A 22,103-nucleotide genomic window follows, 5' to 3' on the forward strand; every position below is an offset into this window, starting at 1 on the left:
TACAACGAAATTTTCATTACAAGGAAGTATTTTTATGGTCCCGACAGTTTCCCCATATGACACGAGTCTATAGAAATCTTGTTACTACAAAATACATTCAGCAGATACTTTCATTACAACGAAGTGCCCAAAAGACCTTGAAATGCCTGAATGAATCATCCACAGAGCAGTTAGTTCCGTGGTCGCAGCTCAGTTGTGCACAACAATCCCCAAACAGAAACATTGTAAAAAAAAAAAAGTTTTCGGTTGTTTTCTGTGTTACCTTTTGCTTATCGCTCGTCAACATTTGAAAAACACCCATTGGAATATAATTCATTGTCACTCCCCTATAGAAACGGCAGACACGAAAAAACGATAGCAGTTCATATTAGAAAAAAAAAAATTTTAATTTTTTGCAGCTCTCGATTGCGGTAAAAAGAAAAAAGATGTTACCAGTGAATTCGGAATTTCACCATCAACACTGTCAACTTTCTTGAAAGACCAAGCAAAAAAAGAAGAAAAATCTCGGGTTGCAAATGTATGCGAATTGTTGCATTTGAAGACGTCGAAAAAGCTGTTTTTATGTGGTTAAGTGATGCTCATTCAAGAAACATTCCTATTAATGCAGCACTCATTCAAGAAAATGTGAGGTTTCTAAACTCTCTTGGGACCTCCCCAAACTGGACCACACGCCGAATAGCATCCTGAAGTACGATCACCGCGTCTGTGGAAGACTGTTTATCTGTTGCCGAGACAAAAGCAGGCTCAAAGCTCAGCTGCATCTCTCTGCCAAAGCAAACTCGATGGGTGATGCAAGGAACATTGTAAATGCAGGGCACAGTATAACTTGGCCACTAACCTGGCCACGACCCTGCCTGACTGCTGTGTCTGTTTATAGGAGAGTGGCAGGTCACGCTAAAATAAATAACCCTGCTGTTCCTGTTTCAAGCTGAATAAAGCTGGTTTTGCTAAATTGCTGAGACTATGCCTTGTGTTTTGGGGTGCAAGACAGGGACTTATAGCGCGACCCTAATCTTTTAGGATTCGCTTCTGTGATGCTTCACTGCAGCCCTGTGAGCCTGCTGTTGCCGTGCCCTGGCAACGGACAAACAATCTTACACAGATGCGGCAATCGCGCTTCGGGATGCACTTCAGCATGACGTTCCCATTGGGTGGGGGGATCCCAAAAGAGTTCAGAAACCTCACAATATGAAGAAGAAGAAAAGGATGATTAGGCTTCTGATTGATAACTGTGCTGCCCCCAACATACTTCCGCATTTAGATAATGTTTGCGTTGAAATCCTCCCACCGAATTGCACAGCAGTGCTTCAGCCATTGGATCTGGGCATCATTCGCACCCTGAAAGTGTATTATCGCAAGAAAATGCAGTGAAAAATTATCATCAGCATAACTTGTAGACAAGAGGAGATTAAAATTAACGTGAAAGAAGCTATTGAAATGATTGCAAATGCCTGGATGCAAGTTAAAGAAAGAACTATAGTGACAAATACAGAATCTCATTACAACGAAATTTTCGTTAGGTCCCTGGCAGTTCATTGTAACGTAATTTTACCTGTATATATATATATATATAGATAGATAGATAGATAGATAGATAGATAGATAGATAGATAGATAGATAGATAGATAGATTATAGTGTGCAGCTTGGTGGAACAGTGTTTTTTTCTCATCTTAAATATTCTGTTTCTTATATACTGTATATCTGTTTATATGCATTTATACTTTTATTTGTGTATATATTTATTTTTCTTGTAATACTTAATTGCACAGTATAATGCATACATGATTTTTTGTGGAATATTTGCCTTTAACCATGAATCCATCCAAGTACCAATTGTATACATTAAAATCCTGTTTTTCCATTTGTGGCAAATGAACTTTTTGTTACCTTAGCACTATCATGACTTAAGCCTTTTAGTTTTGCATGTTATTACATTTCTTTCTTGTCTCTAGAAACACATGTTACAATCACCTGTGAATCAAATTCACAAAGACATTCTGTATTTTAAAGTAAAAGAGAAACATCTGTTGCATTATAAATGGAATGTATCTGGCCCACATTTTTATGTCTGTATGGAGATATTGAAGGCAAGCCAGATGAACTTTCATGAGGAGATTGTGCCAGATAAAGTATATTTCAGAGGCAAGTGATAACTTGTGAGTTCATCTGGATATCAAACAATTTTAGGGTATTGTGTGCTTAAGATAAAAATGAACATATACAGTATTTTACTTAAGTATAGAATCCATAAAGGACAACCTGCCTAATGTTCTTGAGAGAGACAATGCTACATCAAAGGATATATCAAAGCAAAGAAAAAAACACATTGAGCACTAAATATCTTGGACTAAGTAATCGTCTCAAGGATGGTCTCAGTTCATACAAGACAGATTTTGACTTGGGCTTACTGGCTTAAAAAAAAAAGATTAAATAGCTAGTTGGTGAATGAATGGAAAATTGGAAGCAGCACAATCACTTGAACAAGAACCTTGTTGGGGATATGACTTTACAATACTTGACGTATAGCTTCTATGGAAATTTCATTTTTCAGCAAAAATTAAAACAAGCATGACAGGCACGTTTATCTCTACCATAATATGAAAATCAAGGTTTCACCAGCCTGTGACAGTCCTGAACATGCAGCAATCAATCACATCATCACTAAATGTCACACAAAAGCATGCCGAATAAATTTGATATGACTGACAATTCTGTCCTAAGCTAACAGAAAAAATACCATTTAAGCAATGCTATAACTAGGAACTTCATACAAAAGGAGATCACATTTATTGCCAAATAAATTCCAGTTATAAAATGTTCACTGTTCTTTAAAATACTTTTGTAAGAGTGCAGTGAAAATTAAATTATAGTACAATTATTTACAATTATATGTTTAGATCTGTTGGTATTTAAACACTTTCACCTATTAATACCATACATATTTCTTTTAATTTAAATATGATGAATCACCAGCAGTGACTTAGAAAAAGATGTTTCCCTCTAGAAATAAATTCTCTTTATTTGTATAGTATACCAAAACTATGTCCAGGAGTAGCTTGAGAATAATTATATAAATTATAAATAATTAGCATTTACCCCAAAATTAGTCTGATAATGTAAAAAATGTGGAAACAGTAAAATAAAAATGTCACCTGATCACATGGTCCTATGTGGAAGGAACTGGCACCCCAATCAGTTAACATAAGTGGTAGAATCACATACGTATATCGAAAGGTCCTTTGTTAATGGATACCTAGTGCTCTAGTTGTATACATTCCTGCCAAACTTCAGCTTTTAAACAAAATGGAAAATAGTGTTTTTGATGAGTGAGTAACTGAGTGAGTCAATTTTGCATTTTAGATAGATAGATAGATAGATAGATAGATAGATAGATAGATAGATAGATAGATATTGTTTTGTTTGGATCAGCCTTGCAAGCAATGTTTTAGCACATGAAATTCATGTGCAGATAAGTTTGATATTTACCACAGTTAATGAGAGTGAGAAGGACACACTGTTTTTCTAAATAAATCCTTGTTAGGTACAATTATTGTTTTGTCACATGAAATACTGTAGCTAAGGAATTTACTTTCTTATTGAAAATGATGTAATTACAGTTCATCTATGTTGATTGATTTGTGCATTTTTATGGATATATTTTCATGAAGTTTATTAACTATTCTTAACGTAAAATATTTTAATAATTTTTAAATATCTCTTTAAAATAAATATATGTATAATACCACAAGATTTTAAAAAATGTAAGAAATAAGATACATTACATTTGCCTTGTAAATATTCCCTACAAATTAATACTTTAAATCTATTCATTATATTATATTTTATTTATATCAAATAAGGTGTCAGAAACATTTAGCAATATGTAACTCCAAGTAAGTGTAACAACAGTTTGGCAGTATATCATTTCATTACACACAGTACTTTTGATAAAGTTAAATAAACCAAGGAGACACAAATTGTTAAAAGTCATGTTGTAGGATTAACAGTAGTCTTTTAAGAGGACTCTGTAAAATATTTTTAGGATTTATAAACTTTTGAACTACAGTAGTATGTTAAACTGTTTATTATACTTATCTCATATGAATAATTCTTTTTTAAAATTTATTTTCCATTCCACTTATTTTCAGGTTCTTATATCAATATGTCAATAAGTTTTTTTTCTTTTAACAATCAATAATCTCCTATTTGCAGGCATGACATATTCTCTTTGTAAAAAAAATCAGATCTTCTTGTCAGGCTTTTAGTTTTTCTGCATATATACTCAGATATTACTCTTTTGAGTATGATAGGTTTATTGGTCTTTTCTTGGCTTGAATCTCTGCTACAGTATATTTTTGAAATGACTGTTCTTATTTAGAATACATTATTTTTTTGTCAGAAAAAATGAGTATAGCATGTGACAGAGCCCTTTATGTTGAACATTTAATTCATTGACATCCCCAAACATCAGTCTCCCTGCCTCACTCTGTTCTGCCACAATGGCATAAATCAACATAGCAATAGCAGAAAAGTGTTAAAGAAGTATATAGAAACCTCTAAAAATGCAGTTGAATTAGAGAAATGTTGAAATTCAGTTCATTATAAATTTAATTTCCACTTCAATACAAGCAAAATATAGTCAATATCTGTAGGCCCAACTTAATGTCATGATTATAACTGAAACTAAATTAAGCCAGTTAACAGCAGATTCACAGAGTATCAGTGTGAATGTGTGTAGGTGTGCCCAGCAATGGAAGCACCTTATACTCCGGTCAGATTTCTGCTTCCCATAACCATATATTGGATGAAATGGATTAGGATATAAAATGGATAGACAAATACTGGAGAAAGGTGGATATAGATTATGTTTTTCCACATGCAGAGTTGGAGATTAGTGATCTAACCATCCATCAATTTTCTGATTTCACATTCTCTAGTAAAAGCAGTAGCCAATTTCTTTAGCAACAGGTCCAAGGTCTGAACCAAATATTGATGAAATGCCCAGTACACCTTGTATCATTGTTCCATTAGCCTAACTATTGAACTCGAACTGAGTGTAACTCAATATCAGACTATCTGAACAAATTGTATTTTGTAAAAGTGTTGTAAAATATAACATTAATTTTCAATTGTATGCATATAACACCCAACTATACCTTTAATTTAAACCAAATGTTCATCCAATGGTATCCTTAATTAATTTTGTCAGTGAATTAAATGAATGGATGATGAGAACTAGTCCCTGAATACAGACAAAAAGGAAACGTTATTTCCTGGAAGGAATCACACAGACTACTACAATATTCTGTCAGTTTTTAACATGGTTAGAATCATCTTCAGTTTTACTGAGTTGTCATGCAATCTAGGCGTTATATTTGACACTAGCACATCTTTTAAAACACACATTACAAAAATTGTCTAAAACTTGTTTTTTACATCTTAAAATGCTGGAAAATGAATATGTTTTCTAAGTATTAATTAATTCTTATGTTAATTTCCAGAAGGATTGACTACTGCAATTTGTTATTCACTGGCTGTTCAAATCATTCTTTATGCAGTTTTCAGTTAATTTAAAATACTGCTGCAAGAATCATTACAAGAACTAGAAAGTATGAACACATAACTGCAGTCCTCAAGTCCTTGCACTGCCTACCATTTAAGTTTAGGGCTGAATTCAAAATCCTCCTTTTAATATATAAAGCCTTAAATAGCAAAGGCTCTGTTTACCTAAGTGAACTTATCATTACTTACAAATCAGAGCGTGCACTAAGAACTAAGGATGCTGACCTTCTTCCAAGGATTAATAAAATAACAGAGATCGAGCTTTAAGTTACATGGTCCCAAAGCTGTGGATGATCTTCCTGTTTATATAGGAGTTTCTCCTTTGGCCTTTGCTTTTAAGTTCAGGCTGAAAACTCATTACTTTAGTCTAGCATATCTTGACTGGAACTGCTGGTTAGCTGTGCATGATGCACATTTGTACACTTAACTTACTCTATTCAGTTTCTCTTCTCTGTAACTTGTATTATTTGGTGGCACATTTGGCAAGCTGCTCTCCTGCACATTGCAAAACCATCTCAGACACTGGGACCTCTGGAATCAATTGAACGGAAAGATTGTTATCAGATGGGATGGCTCAGCACAGACTCGTCAATGGAATGCCCAGGAGGAGCCAGGCAGCTGGCTGGCCAAGGTCTCCAGGACTCTGACTGTGTCTGACTTTGTCTTTGACTTTTCCAGTTGTAACCATGGACCCCAGCCCAGAGGTATATTTTCTTCAAGGATGCTAACTGGAATTTTTGTTTTCCTCTCCTCCACTCTCAACTCACCAAAGTTCAATAATTAACTAATTTATGCTAATCCTTTTCAAACTTGTTTGCTTTCTTGTGCATTTAAACAAATATATTTCTTTATGTGTATTAATTCTGTTTATAGTAGTCTGTAAAATACATTTTACCTGACAACTTGTCACAGAGCTATGTACATGAAATCAGGGAAGAGTGCTATATAGAAATAAATAAATAAATAAATTTAATTGAACTGAATTAACCATTTGCATGGCCATTGGCAGTTCACATGATCTTTCCATGGTGCATTTTTAAGATTACACATTACATAATTTTCAGTTATAATCATAGAAGGAGATAAATTTACATTTACGGTTAATTGTTTGGCAGACACTTTTATCTTCAAAGCAACTTACAATAGAGGTAAACATAATTTAGTAACATTAGGCTAGAGCCAGATTGTTCAGCAAGTGTAGTAGGACAAGTAACAAAACTTGATTGCCACAAGTGAACAGATGTAATAACTAATAAATTTACAAACATTGATTAAGAATCGATAAAGCAATTCAAATTAATGTACTTAATGTAACAATAAATCAACCAACAGTATGAAAGATCACAAAACAAAGTGTTTTTTTTTCAATCAATCAATCAGATATTCACAGAATAGATGGGTTTTCAGTTGCTACTTAAATACATTGAGGGAGTCAGCAGTTTGGATAAAGGTGGGCAGCTCATTCCACCAGCTAGGAACTATACAGGTAAAAAGTCTGGATTAAGAGTTGATACCATGCAGAGATGGCATCACCAGATGCTGTTGCCTGGCAGACCTGAGTGGGCGAGAAGGAGCATAGCACCTCACCAGTGTCTCCTTATAGACAGGAGCTGACCCACTGACTACTCTGTAGGAAAGCAGCAGGGATTTGAAGTTAATGGATACCGCTACAGGGAGCCCACGTAGTGACCTGAAGAGAGGAGTGACATGTGGCCATCTTGGCTAGTTAAACGCAAAACGGGCCATTGCATTCTCGACCATCTGCAGTGGCTTGATAGAACATGCGGGTACTCCTGATAAATAAAATAAGTACTGTAGAACGGTGTCCAATTTATACATTAATTTCATTTTTTCCCTTATATAAAATATGCCTGAATCTTCCACATATTACATAAGCATTTTGAAGAAAGTCAGTAGGTAATAATAACCAGATACAGGAGAGTAAAAAATGGTTTTATACTCTAACATCACTGTACTTCTGCTACAGTATTTTTTAACTATACAATGAAATGTAAAGTGAGGAAATATAGAATGTTATCATCATGCCTTATAAGTTCTTTTTATAGAAGATGAGCATCTGTACCAGCACAGGAGCTCTGTACAGTATATGTATGATATTGTTGTCAATGCAAAACCAGAGAGTGATCTTTTAGCAAATGACATTCACCTTGGTAAAATTCACCAAATATGTTATCCAGTATGAAGGGCGATGAACAGGCAAGGACAGACTTGTTAACACTCTGTGAGCAGCATGTTCTTCTAATGGGATCCAATTACTATGCAAATACCTATAATTACCCTTGTCATAATGAAAGAATAAAACCAGATAGTGGAACTGCTTCTGTATAAAAGGCTTCTCTGGCCACACATTTTAGGCAAAGAAGTATAATCTACAGATGCTAAAAAGAAAAAAGTTAGATCATAGTATGCATGAAAAAGTGTTTTAGTTAGACTGTATACAACATTAATATAAATTAATGAAAGTGAAAGATTTATGGTTACATTATATCTGTACTACATTTAATTACTGAACAATGAAATAAAGATTATCGATTAGTTATATTTCGCAAGCTTCATTAACTACTGTATCAGCCTTTAATTAAAGCACTCTTTATCTGTGGGCCAGTTCAGGGGTCTATGTATTTTATAGTATGAAAGCAGCAAAGAAATGCTGATAAGGAGCAAGTCCATGCACATTTGCATTTTAATTTGGTTCCTCATTTTGGCAAACAAAGCAGAGCTCACACTGCTGACGAGGAGAAATGTAATTCTTTGAACTTGTGGTGCCTTCAAGAGTCTAATCAAGTTTCAAAGACAGACCTTTATCTGTGTCATCTTTCCATTACGGGAAACAACCTCAGAGGTTATTCCTATAGCCTGTCAGCTGCAATACCACATAACAAATGATTTGGGGATGCTATCTAAGCTTCCCTCCCCACCACACCATACTTCATCTGGAAAGTGATAGTAGATAAAGTTCAAACTATAGTTATAACTCCATTCTCCAATTGTAATAAAGGTTATTGTCTTCTGTAAATCATTAACGAGCCCACTACCCTTGTTATGAATTAATTACTGATTTTTTTGTTCTTTTTTTGCTTTCTAGGGGAGGGCTTTTACAGAAATATACCATTAGCAATAAAGATTAAAATAACATCAATTTATCTTCAACCTTGTGGTTTGGAAATAATATGAAAATGGCCTTTGCAATCATTAGATGAAATTCTTCCTTAACAAATGTTCCCATGGGGCAATTTAAAAGTAATACAGAAAGGTCTATCCAGCTAGCACTAATGAGACATTATTAACAGAAAATACTGTTTCGGCAAGGTTAAAAGTGCATTTTTCTACTAATTGGCTATAATTTATTTTTTCCCATTGATGAATAAACCAGTATGCATAAATAAAAATGTTTTCATCAATATGATTAAAAAAAAATACATGAAAATTATCCATTAGAAATGAAATGGGACTGACCAGTCATGCAGCGGATATACTGCTGCCTCTTTAAAACAGCTTCCAGAGTTTGAATCTTGCATCCGGACATTGTCTGTATAAAGTCTGCACATTCTCCACATGTCTGCATGCATTTTTCCATGATACTCAGTTCTTCTTGCAGGTTAGATTAGTAGGCTATTCAAAATTGTGTCTCTGCTTGTGTTTGAGAATGGCCCTGCGTTGGTCTGGTGCTCCATCCATGGATTGTGCCCACCTTCTATCTGATACTGATACTGATGGGGTGTGTTTGTGTATGTGTGTGTGTGTGTGAGAGAGAGACAGAGACAAATACAACCTGAGTGGAAGCACGCCATGTCCCAGAAAGCTAGAATGTAGGTAACCCAGCAAGTGAATAGGGTGACTGACTCTCAGTAGTGCTAGCAAGAAGATGTGATGGGATGACAACAGGTTAGAATACATCTTGGCTAATAGGAAGCTGTACATGTCAGAATAATTGGACCAAGCTGCCATTTAAAGGGGTGGACTGTCAGACGACAAGTTACAAAGCATCTGTCTGTTAATTGGCAACATGTGGTCGTTAAGTATAAAGATTTAGACTGCACTGCCTCTTTCAGACAGGCCACATGAATATTACTTGATAAATGAGCCATTTTATGGGAACTGTAAAGCTCAGGAGTGTAGAAACAGGAGCCTGTAGAGGAAGATCTATCTTTGTGTTCCTGTAGCATAAGCAAACCTGTAATTAGCCCCAGAAATAATACAGAGGCTTGGCCAAAAGTAAGCTAAGTAAAGAGTTTAAAGACAATTTAACAGGCAGAGTCATACCAAGTCTGTAGTAGTAAGAAGAATTTAGGGCAAACACTAACTAGTGGGAGGAAAAGACCAGGCTGAGAAAGAGGCAGAGAGAGAGTTGTGATTTGGAATCGTGAACATTGTAAAAGTGAGCATGAGGCCACTAAAAGATCCACAAAAGCAGGCCATGACCTTACTGCCTAAAATAGCCCCACCCCAAACCAGGCAGCCCCAACGACAGTTACTAGAAGGCTTTGGCCTGACTACGCCCCAGTGATGGGGAAACTGGTTATACAGTTCAAAATATATTTAATAATATCAAAATTTAAAGAACCACCAACAAAGAACATTGGACATAGAAACATTTAAAGAGGCAGTACATCATTAACAATAATAGAACATACGTACAAATATGAAAAAAAAATTGTCAAAAACAGCAAAACTTAGCCATAACACACATATATGCAAGTTAATACATAACAGAGATAGATGAAAGCTGTGTGTGGTGCTATTTTATAAGGCAACCCAAAATGGTAACATAATGATGTCATAAAAGTAAAATAAAAAATATAAACATAAAAAAGACCAAAATTAATATGCAAAAAAAAAATTGAAATGTAAGATACACAACAAGCAGAGTGGTGGCACTGAGGCTAAGTATCTGAACTGGTATCTGGAAGGTCTCTGGTTCAAATCCCATTATTGCCAAAAGGGATCCTACTCCGTTGGGCACTTGAGCAAGACCCTTAACCTGAAATTTGCTCCTGGGGCAATGTACAATGGCCGACCCTACACTCTGACCCCCAAAGGTCATACAGACAATTTCCCCTCACGAATTAATATAGTATATCAAAAAATATATATACTGTATTTAGATATCTAAACACTTCCCCTTATGAAAAGTAAACTGCTCCAAGGCTGATGCATGATATTATTAAACTAAAAACACATCCACAATGGCAGATGTTAAACCACTGACCACACCATTAGAGTTGAATTTGAGGGGTCTAGGAAATGAATTTCCGTAGCAGCTGGTAATCAAAATTGCAGTGCAAAACTGTCCAGGAAAACCGTTACATTTTATATTTTTGGAAGAATATTTTTTAATCTCTTTATTTTTCATTATGTCTAATTTTAGTATGTAAAACATACATTAAACATGTATACACATATATAAAAATGTGTTTGTTTTTTTTTTAAACTGTGTTGGCAAGTCAGGCCAGATAGTCATAGAGGTGCACAGAAGTCGTAGTTTTGCGGTTTTGTCTGCTTATTTGTACTTTGTTATTTTATTGTGGCCATTTCTTGGACTCGGGGAAGAGGGCTGTCATTAAGAATCCTTCCTATCTCAATTGAATCTAACTTTAATTTCAGATAGCTGCACAATGCAAATATATATAAGAACAATTATTAAGGCTAACGTCTTGATTTTCATATATTTCTAACAGATTGTTCTTACTGATTTCCTTATTTAATTCATTGGCATAAAATAGACTTGTTACTGGCTTACTTGATAATATTGACATTTTTTAGAATACTTCATGTTTTGATAATTTTATTTTTTGCTTTTTGATATTTGCTACTAAACATTTACCACTCCTACAGTACTAGACTGTCTTTTTTACTTAACAGTGGTTAGGGCATACCTAACATATTTTATTTAGAAAAAAAAAAATTTACTCATTAAAGAAAAGTAGAAAGCTTTTCAGAATATCAAAAGAATTTGCTACTGCAATGCTGAAATAAAGGAACTATTCCTTTACAAGCCTTTTCCAAATCTCAGTATTTATGAGGGCTAATCCATATTGGGATCTCTGATCGCATACCTCTGAGAACAGGAGAGTGGTGGGGTGTTGGGATTGATTTGAAAAATAAGAAATACATTTATTGAATGTAATATTGATTGTATCCTTGATTGATTTATTTCTTATTCACTGTAATGTAAATACAAAATCAATAAAATAAGAAAAATATAACTTGCTACAAGGCAGAACAGATGGAGTTTACAGTAACAACTTAAAAAAGAAATAGACTGATTACCCCACTTAGGCCCGATTGTGCATGCAATATCTCTAATTATCATTTCGGTCAGCTCGCCCTTGTTCTCATCTTATTCTCCCTAGGACAATCAACTTTTATGTCTTACATTTGATCAAAGTTTATCTGTCTCCAGTATAAGCCCAAGGTGAGCCCTGTACAATATATCAATATTTTGGGGTAAAAAAACTAAATACCTCCATCCATTATCCAACCCTCTATATCCTAACTACAGGGTCACGGGGGTCTGCTGGAGCCAATCCCAGCCAGCACAGTGTGCAAGGCAGGAAACAAATCCTGGGCAGAGCACCAGCCCACCGCAGGGCACACACACCAAGCACAATTTAGGATCACCAATGCACCTAACCTGCATGTCTTTGGACTGTGGGAGGAAACCAGAGCACCCAGAGGAAACCCACACAGACACGGGGAGAATATGCAAACTCCATGCTGGGAGGACACGGGAAGCGAACCTAGGTCTCCTTACTGCAAGGCAGCAGTGCTACCACAGTGCCACCGTGCCACCCAACTAAGTACCTGAAAATCTTAATAATTCTTTGAGTGATTTGATTGAAATTTGGTGACATTATAGAAAAAAAGAAAATTAGCCCACCTGTGTTTTTTTTTTTTATTTGTCGATAATATTGCTTTAGAAAGTAGGCTATTCTTTGGGACCATATCCTTTTTTTGACTTACTGTTGAAAAGTGATCATGCAGAGAAGTGGGGTGTGCAGCTTATGCAAATAAACACCCCCAGCAGAGCAGTACCACTGGCCAAGCTGAGGGTGTAATCATGCAGAGAAATGAGACAGATGCTTTATGCAAATGTAGGCCGCTACCAAAAGCGAAATGAAAATACAACAGTTTGACAAAGCTTAAAGAAGACGTGCTTAGCAAGTTGAATCCTTGGGTACACACAGTACACCCTATTTCTCACAATTCGTTATAAAATACATATAAACTGAAAGGGGTGGGGTTGTCCCCCTTGGAATGTCACACGCTCTTATATACATATACCCTGAAGAATGGGAAGGCCTTAGTGGTGAAATGCACACAATAATGCAGAGAACTGGTGTGTCCCCTTGGACATCAGACAAAAATATGCCTCTACGCTCCAAATCGCAAACCAGAAACAATGAAATGCTGGTATTTTTTTAGTGATCAACAAAATCTGTTGAATCTTCTTCATCATCACTACAGTGGTTTCTTCTACTACTACTATACTCTATATTAATTAACCATTGGAAAAGAGCATTCTGTGATACACTCATGTACTGTTTCTTGAAAGAGGTATGTGACAACTGGTACTTTTAGATGACTAAGAAGCACCACTAGAAAACGCACACACACAACATTAAATACATTATCATCAAGGCCCTTCTTGACCCTCATTACTCTATCACTCCTCATCTTCACACTGGTAAAACTGCCCTTAAGATATTTTGATATTACTATCTTTACACCATCTCTCCCTTGCTCATTCACTCCACTGTACAATAAATTACATCCTCATCCCAATTCTCTTCCATTATTTCCTTTCCGTCTAGTTTCCCACATACACATCACTCTCACCTATTTCCAAATCATCAAATCCACCAGCTCTCTTCCTTCTTTCTTCCTTTCTCAGTCATTTTGCCAGCATTCAGTGTTCCCACTCTTACCCTCAACTTACCCTTCTCTTTCTCCTTCCCCATCTTCTTCTTCTTCTATACTAGCTTCTTTAACCGGGCCCACTCTTGACTTGGTAGGTTTTGTTCATTTCCTACAAGGCTCAGGTGAGGACCCTACAGGGGTGTCAAACTCCAGTCCTGGATGGTCACAGTGGCTGCAGCTTTTCATTCTAACCATCTTCTTAATTAGTGACCAGTTTTTGCTGCTAATTAACTTATCTTGCCTTAGTTTTAATTAACTTGACTCAGGCATCTAGTTATTTTTTTCCTTAATTACCAGGCAAACAATAATGATACACAAAACAAGCCACCATATGACCACCTCACCTGTGCCCATCACACAATATCTGAAAATAAAAGTGAAGGTCTCAGTAAGATTGATCTCTCTGGTCACCAAAACATTTTGACGATGTTCTTAGAAAAAAAAAAACAGAAAATCAACAGTTTTGGAAATGTCTGCTGTGGCAGAATGGGAGCAGCAGCAAGCCATGGAATTAAATTATGGGTTTAATTAACAGCAAGAATCGGCTTCTCATTAAGAAACTTGTTGGAGTGAAATTGGTTGGAGTTTGAAGCTCCAATTTAGCTGGTCATCTGTTGGCTTGTTTCATGTCTCATTTCTTTTTGGCTGTCATTTAATGAAGAAAAGAATCAATTCAGAGGACTGAATCCTTAAAAACAGGGCTATTAAGATGAAGGGAAAAGAAGTTAATTAGCAGTGAAAACTGCTCACTGATTAGGGAAAGGGTTAGAATGAAAACCTGCAGCCACTGCAGCCCACCAGGACCAGAGTTCAACACATGTGGCCTACAGGGTACACCCTAGCTTTTCCTGGTGTTATTTGGACTGATTTAATCATTAAAGGTTTTGGCTAAAGTATTACAGCCTTATGCCTTTCCTGACACAAACTCTCAGAAGTGACAAACTTCTTTTTTATTTTTCTTATTTTAATCTATTTCTGATCCTTATGGGGTGGAGGCAAATATAATTTACTCCAAAGAAAAATTACTTTTAAATGAATTTCAGTAAGTTCAGAAAACCTGAGGAAAAATTCCAACAGATTTTTGGGGGGGCACAGGATCTCTCAATAACAAGACAATCTTGTTTTATCATCTCACTGATCGACACTTTTATGAAAAACTTGAAATTGCCACATCATATTGGTTTCCACTTGACAGCAAAATGCTGCGGCATGAAACAATATTGTAAGCATAAATGTACCCTATCTAGGTTGGTTTATCCCCACTGTGCACCTTTATAATGGATCCTGAAATATAGTTTGCACTCAGGCATTCATATATTTGGATCCAAACCTTCCTTTGTAAACTTTTAAGGGAAAACAACAGGAAAGCAAAGTAGTTAAATGTCAGGCTAAAAATGAATAATATTATTTTCGTTTCATTTTATAAATCAAACTGCCATCTTATTTATGATACTGTAAGACAGAGGAAAATATGTATTCTACTTGGCATTGCAGGCTTTACAAATCTCCAGTGACTTCAACTGTTCTTTCTTTCTTTCAAAGTACTTCTCGAAGACTGAGCATTTGGGATTTATGATACATTTTCCACAATTAATCTAATAATTGATGCCATGTAACACTCATTTGCAAAGATCATGATAATCTGAGTAGAAGAAAGAAAATATCATTACTAATGATTCATTATACAGATAAAAATATAATTGATTTTTATATGAAATATTTACAAACAAGATAGAAAGTGGAAACTATGAATTTTGTCTTCATAATCTCAAGTGAATTGGTCTTTATTTGCAATTTCCCAAAGCATATCAATATATTATATTGATATCATAAAAAATTTCTAAATGAATTGCTAACTGTAGTTTTTCGTTTTTCTTAATTTGTTATGTCTGTTTTGGAGAGCTTCATACTATTGTATGCAAATATATATGTGCTGTTTTTTTCTGTTAATAATTTTCCAGCGAGCTTAACCCAATATTGTGGCCCTGCACAATGTAAAAATAAGTCTGCCCTGCTGACACCAGAGACTGATAGATACTACTAGGAGTTGGTGCCCATTTAGGTTTGGTAAGTCACCTCTACCCTAGAGGTTATTCCAAGCCTTGATCCTGAAATAACCTTGTATGTGATGAGGTGTCCTACTAGTGCATCAAAGAGTCAAGTTGGACCAAATAGTTACTTAGCCACTTAGAGAGAATGTGAAAAGGTGAGATGGAGATGATTTGTGTCATTGAGACATGAGAAAATGAGAATGCTACTCCAACAGACTGATCAGGGCAAGAGCCTATATTTCTGTGCCAAATCAAGGTGGTTTGTACTAATTGCTAAGGGACATAGGATAACAAGAGGGTAAATGTTTTAGAAATTGCCAACACCAGCTGCAGTGTCATATGTTTTCTGGCTCTTCGAGGGCTCTTTCAGGGTTGTTTTGATTGACACCGCTCCACATGGCTAATGCATTTAGCCCACACCATCTTCCCTTACATCAGAATTTCTGAACCTTTATGGTTCCAACTCCTGTGACCCAGATTTGTCTTTTTAAGTTCATTGATGATTATTGGCAACAGTTGCCAACTTCTCCATTGGCAAAACAAGCTCAGTTGGAAATGGAGGAAACATATTGCAGAGCGTTTATGATCACATAGGCGACACACCGCAATCCATTCTTGATCCACCAAGAACAAATCACGAATCAACGATGGCAACCCCATGACCTGTTGGGGGCAACCTAGGTCATGACTCAGTATTTAAGAAACACTGGCTTAGGCAACCCACCATAACCCACTCACAACCTCAATATCGGTAACCAGTGACCCACCAGCAGCGTAATGCAATGGATTAGAAACACTGCCATACACAGACCTGGTGTGTGGATACCAAGACTCAAAGATCCGTTTGTGCTACTCAATATAGACAGGGCTTGAACTGTGCTGGTATGCACAGTTATAAAGTAACAGCACCTCTTCGTTTTTAGCATTTGTGTATGGCACTGTTTATCTGTAGTGTTTTCAAGCATACCAACACACTCTAACCTGCTCTTTGATCGAAAGGTGCAGAACTGTGGCACTCAAAACTGCAAAGGGTACACATTGAATGGTTGTGTGTCATAGTCCTCCAAACTCCAGTGGGGTACCTCTCCCTTCTTGTAATTGTTCATCATGAGCAATGTACTGGAACTTGAGTAGTTTCACTTTAGGGTCTGTTTATATGGTCATTTTATATTGTCACATGTAAAAAGTGCAGTGAAAACTTATTGATATTGGACTATTTAGCCATTATTCTGAGTTTGAAGTGACATCAGAGTGTTCAATTCTGTGATAATAGTTTTAGACATGTGTTCCCTGATAAAATCTATAGATATGAAATGCCATTAAAATATATTTAGAAAAGAATTAAACAAAACCTAAATTCAATTTAACACGTGGGAGTTTTATTAAATTGTATTTCTAGTACATAACAAATAACCAGCAAACTATCACAGTTAACTTTAGACACGGTGGAATGAGTTTTAATAGAATAGCAAAATAATCAATTTTGCATGTTGTACATTTGTTATTTTGAAAACTGGGAATTGCCAAGTATTGTATTATAATACTAAGTGATTTTTTTATTTTAACCCCACAACCTTAACCTAATTTGAAATTGATTGTTTGAAAGTTTCTATGAACATCCATTGATTTTTTTCTCTTCCTTTCTCCACAGATGGATCCAATTCAGAAAGCAGTGATAAATCACACATTTGGAGTTCCTCTACCCCCAAAACGGAAAAATATTATTTCATGCAACATCTGCCAGCTAAGATTTAATTCTGAGGTGTGTAAAAGAAACTATGGAATATGTACATATATAATAAAAAATATTTTGTAGCAATACCAGTTAAACCTATTACTCCTGGAAGTCCTTTTAAGAAAATGTATTTTTTAATTTGGCCATTCTTTAAAACAGAAATATTTTAAATATAGTATTTACGGTATAATTATATATTTAAAATATTAAATTCTGATGGAAACATTTACTTATTGAAAATTGTCCATGCCCTTTTCTTTGTTCATTTGTGTAAAAAACAACTATCTTCTAAACAATGGAATTTATTTATGCAAGTCATCTATTAAAAGTATGTAAATGTAAGTTATTTTTTTTAGTATTACTGAATTTATTTCCTTCTTTTCCACAAATTTATTTTAGGTTAAATTTGTGTCTTTTCTTTTACCTGATAAGTGTATATACTGTATGTATATATATATATATATATGTATACAGTATATACCACTATAGTGTGTATATATACTGTATATATATATACTACTATAAACAAATATAGTTGCACTGAAGAGTCAGATACTGCTTTAAAGTACCAGTCACAAGTTCCTTTCTTATAAGTTCTGATGATTAACATAGACATACATAACTGTTACATTGCTATCCTGTGGTTGAATGCACAAAGAACTGTGTGAGATCTGATGCTTTTAGACTGAGAATTTCTCAAGACAGATCTGTTTGTCATAAATGGTATTTATAGCTATCATTATGTGACACTTGATATTGTCTCTGTGCTTGGTTGTATCCTGTGGTTTCCACTGATGCCCTATAGCTTCCTGAAAGTTTCACACAGAGGTTCCATAGTGGTTTGCCCTGTCAGATTATTGTGTATGTTCTAGGAAGTCATTCAAGGTTTTCAATGCTTAAAAGTCCACAGAGTGAAAAATAGTTGCAGCAGATAATACTGCCTTTTATTTACATAAAGGGAAAGGGATTAGGAAAAATACAACAGAAAGTCTCGGCTGTATAGTTCGGTTACATTATTCTTGAAGTATAATATGCATTTTAACTTTAAAATCAACCAGCTGTAACTCAATACATTCAATTATACAACATTCTGCAACCCAGTAGAAAAAATAATTGTAGTTATAATTAAGTATTTAGAAAATAATATAATTGCTTACTGATTAAAACCTGCATTTAATCTGAGATAATTCTAGAAAGCTTTGAATGAATGCTAGTTTTTAGACTTTTTAATAGCTGTGACTTTATAGAATTTCTTCTAATCATTTACTCTTTACCGAAAAGAATCAATAATTTCAATTATTTTGCCTTTTCTTATGTACTGGGTTCATTTTTGAAACAATTACTGATGTGTTTCTGAGAAAATAGAAGATCTTTAGTTCACATGTAATTTACAGTTTATGATGATAACAAGGGTTTTTGCATTGTAGGAAAGACAGTTAAAAGACATTTAAATAAATTTCTTGTATTGTCCATTTTATTAATAGCTATCATTATCCCAATATGGTTATCACTTCCATAAGTATTGAATGCATATATTTAGTTTCCAACTAGTTATATACGCATATCTATAGTATTAGTGAGCTGGTCCTCTGTTTGCCTTCAGAACAGCCTACATTTGTCCAACTAGCCTCAACAGAGACAAATAAACTAATGCACCTCATCAGCAAAGATGGTTATATATCTTGTGACACTAAAACATTGCTATAGTCGCATCAAGGAACTCAGCTGTGTTGCATGATAACATATCCACCACAACAACATTTATTTATATAGCACATGGTCATACAAATAATGTAGCTCAAAGTGCTTTACAAGATGAAGAAAGAAAAAAGAAATAATATAAAAATTAGGCAATACTAATTAACAAAGAATAAAGTAAGGTCTGATGGCCAGGGTGGACAGAAAAAGCAAAAAAAAAAAAAACAAACTCCAGAAGGCTGGAGAAAAAAACAAAATCTGTAGGGGTTCCAAGGCCATGAGACTGCCCAGCCCCAACTAGGCTTTCTCCCTAACATAAATAATCTCAGTTAGTCCTCATGGTTTTCAGACTTCACATGGAAGAATTAAACGATGATGGTCATGTGGACCTCTGGCCTTCAATCCATCGATGTAGGGATGGCACGGTGCTTTGATCAGGTGCAGAAAACTGGGAAAAAAAACAGCAGAGAAAGTAAGGGGTTAGTACGGATTTTGGAGCCATGAATGATAATGATAACTAAATGCACATACAGAATATCAGGGTTAAACTAAAATGAAGCTATGAGAAAGCCATGTTAAAGTAATGTGTTTTTAGCAGTTTTTTAAAGTGGTCCACTGTATTAGCCTGGTGAATTTCTGTTGGTAAGCTATCAGATTTTAGGTTCATAACAGCAGAAGGCTGCCTCACTACTTCTTTTAAGTTTAGCTCTTGGAATTATAAGCAGACACTCATTTGAAGATCCAAGGTTACAATTTGGAGTGTAAGATGAAAGACATTCCGAGATATAGGATGGAGTGAGATCATTTAAGGCTTTGTAAACCATAAGCAGTATTTTAAAGTCAATTCTAAATGACACAGGTAACTAATGTAGTGACATCAAAACTGGAGAGATGTACTTGGATTTTCTTTTCCTAGTTAAGATTCTGGCAGCTGCATTCTGCACTAGCTGCAATCGATTGATGTCTTTTTTAGGTAGTCCTGAGAGGAGTGCGTTACAGTAATCTAGCCAACTGAAAACAAAAGCGTGAACTAATTTTTCTGTATCTTGCAAAGTTATAAGGGGTCTAATTTTTGCTATATTTCTTTAATAAAAAAATGCTGTCCTAGTAATCTGATTAATATGTGATTTAAAATTTACATCAGAGTTAATAATTACCCATAAATTCTTTACCTCTGTCTTAACATTTTAGCCTAATGGATCAAGTTTATTTCTAATACCCTCATTATATCCATTTTTGCCAATCACTAAGATTTCCTATTTCTCCTTATTTAGTTTGAGAAAATTACTACTCATCAATTCAGAAACACAAGTAAGACATTTGGGTCAGTGAGACAAGAGAGTCGGGGTTCATCAGGTGCTATTGATAAATACATTTGTGTTTCATCATCATAGCTGTGGTAGCTCACGTTATGCTCCAAGATAATCTGACCTAAAGGAAACATGGAGATCAAAAAGAGCAGCGGACCCAGGATAGATCCTTGTGGAACACCATATAGAATATCCCGAGTCTTTGAAGTATAATTACTACATCTAACAAAGAATTTTCTACATGTCAAGTAAGACTCAAACCAATTTAAGACACTGCCAGAGAGGCCCACCTATTGACTTAGGCAATTTATAAGAATATTGTGATCAATGGTATCAAATGTGGCACTCAGATCTAAGAGGATGAGAACAGATAAATGGCCTCTCTCTGCATTTACCTGCAAGTCATTTACTACTTTAACAAGTGCAGTTTATGTACTGTGATTTGTTCTAACACCTGACTGAAACTTGTTAAGAACAGAATATTTATTCAAGTGATAATTTAGCTGCATAATGACTGCCTTTTCTAGGATGTTACTTAAGAAAGGCAGGTTAGAAATGGTCTAAAAGTTTCAAAAACAGAGGAGTCGAGATTATTTTTCTTGAGAAGGGGTTTAACAACAGCAGTCTTAAGACAGACAATGATGAATTTACTATGTCAAGAACACTCTCAGTAGCACATCTGAAATACTTCTTTGACACTATTACATTCTCATGGCACTCTTCAATTTTTACTGCAAGCAGGATGAATCTCTGAACTTTATAGCATGCGGTGAACCTGTCTTCAGAATGAATTAGGAGTTACAAGGCATTATAATTCCACAGATCACTACAGCCATGCTGCCTTTTATTTTGCTAGCAAGATTAAAAATCAGCTTGATCATCAGTTAATGACATATTGAGTATCATTCTTAGTGTTTTCAAACAAATGATTACTACTTTAGTCCCTTTAGTACTACTCCTACATTTTAGCTTCATCAAATAAGACCATAACATTTCTTTAATTTTACCTGTTAATGTACTGTTCTTCTATGCACAGACACCAGTTTAGAAACATTTTAGCACATTCTCATCATTCAGTCCAAGTAAACCTTACTGTAGGGACAATTAATTAGCTAATACATGCCAGCTACCGCCTGGGGTTAATATTAGCACTGAAAGCTAAACCAGATGTGTGAACAACTCCAGAAGGACCACACAGATAAAGTTGGCAGATGACAATAATACCCTGGCAGCAAATTCTTACATCCAGTTTTTGGTTTGGAGGTTTTTCCCCAGTGTTCCAAAAGAATGCCTAAAACAACTCTAATCTTCTCCTTAAGACATGCAAGTTAGGTAACTTTCACAGTGTGAATAAGTATGACCTGCAATTAAGAGGCCTCAAATTAAGAGTTGGCACATTGCTGTCCATGTAAGTTCAGAATTCAAGTGACTGTGCGCCCATAAAAATGGTATGAATAAATGACTGGATGAATAATACTGTATGAACATTGTTGGTAGTTTGCCTACATTAAAATAATGTATGACATCTGCATTTAGGCTATCTGTCTATAACTTCTCTCACACAAATCTAATTTGCATTAACAAATAACATAAAATATAAGTATTTGGTACACGAAAGGAAATCAGAGTAAAATTCACAATGACACAAAGAATATGCAAAAAATGCACAATGAGAGCATCCAAGTTGAGGTTGCGGCAGTGCTAACCACCGAGCAATCTTGCCATCCCAGCGTGACTATGACATATCTAAAATAAAATAATCTGGAGCCATCTAATATAATTTTTTCCTAATTTTTCTGATATC

The 22,103-nt window shown here is 35.2% G+C and overlaps 1 protein-coding gene across 1 annotated transcript in view; it reads left to right on the forward strand.

The window, feature by feature from the left end:
- znf385d (zinc finger protein 385D) overlaps positions 1 to 22,103 on the forward strand; it is a 320,341-nt gene that overhangs the window by 163,656 nt on the left and 134,582 nt on the right. Inside the window, exon 3 of the mRNA XM_028818176.2 lies at positions 17,208 to 17,318. Within this exon, the coding sequence (XP_028674009.1) occupies positions 17,208 to 17,318 (111 nt within the window). The remainder of the gene's footprint in view (positions 1 to 17,207; positions 17,319 to 22,103) is intronic.

The sequence above is a fragment of the Erpetoichthys calabaricus genome, chromosome 13 (genome assembly GCF_900747795.2).
Source record: "Erpetoichthys calabaricus chromosome 13, fErpCal1.3, whole genome shotgun sequence".
Lineage (NCBI taxonomy): Eukaryota > Metazoa > Chordata > Cladistia > Polypteriformes > Polypteridae > Erpetoichthys > Erpetoichthys calabaricus.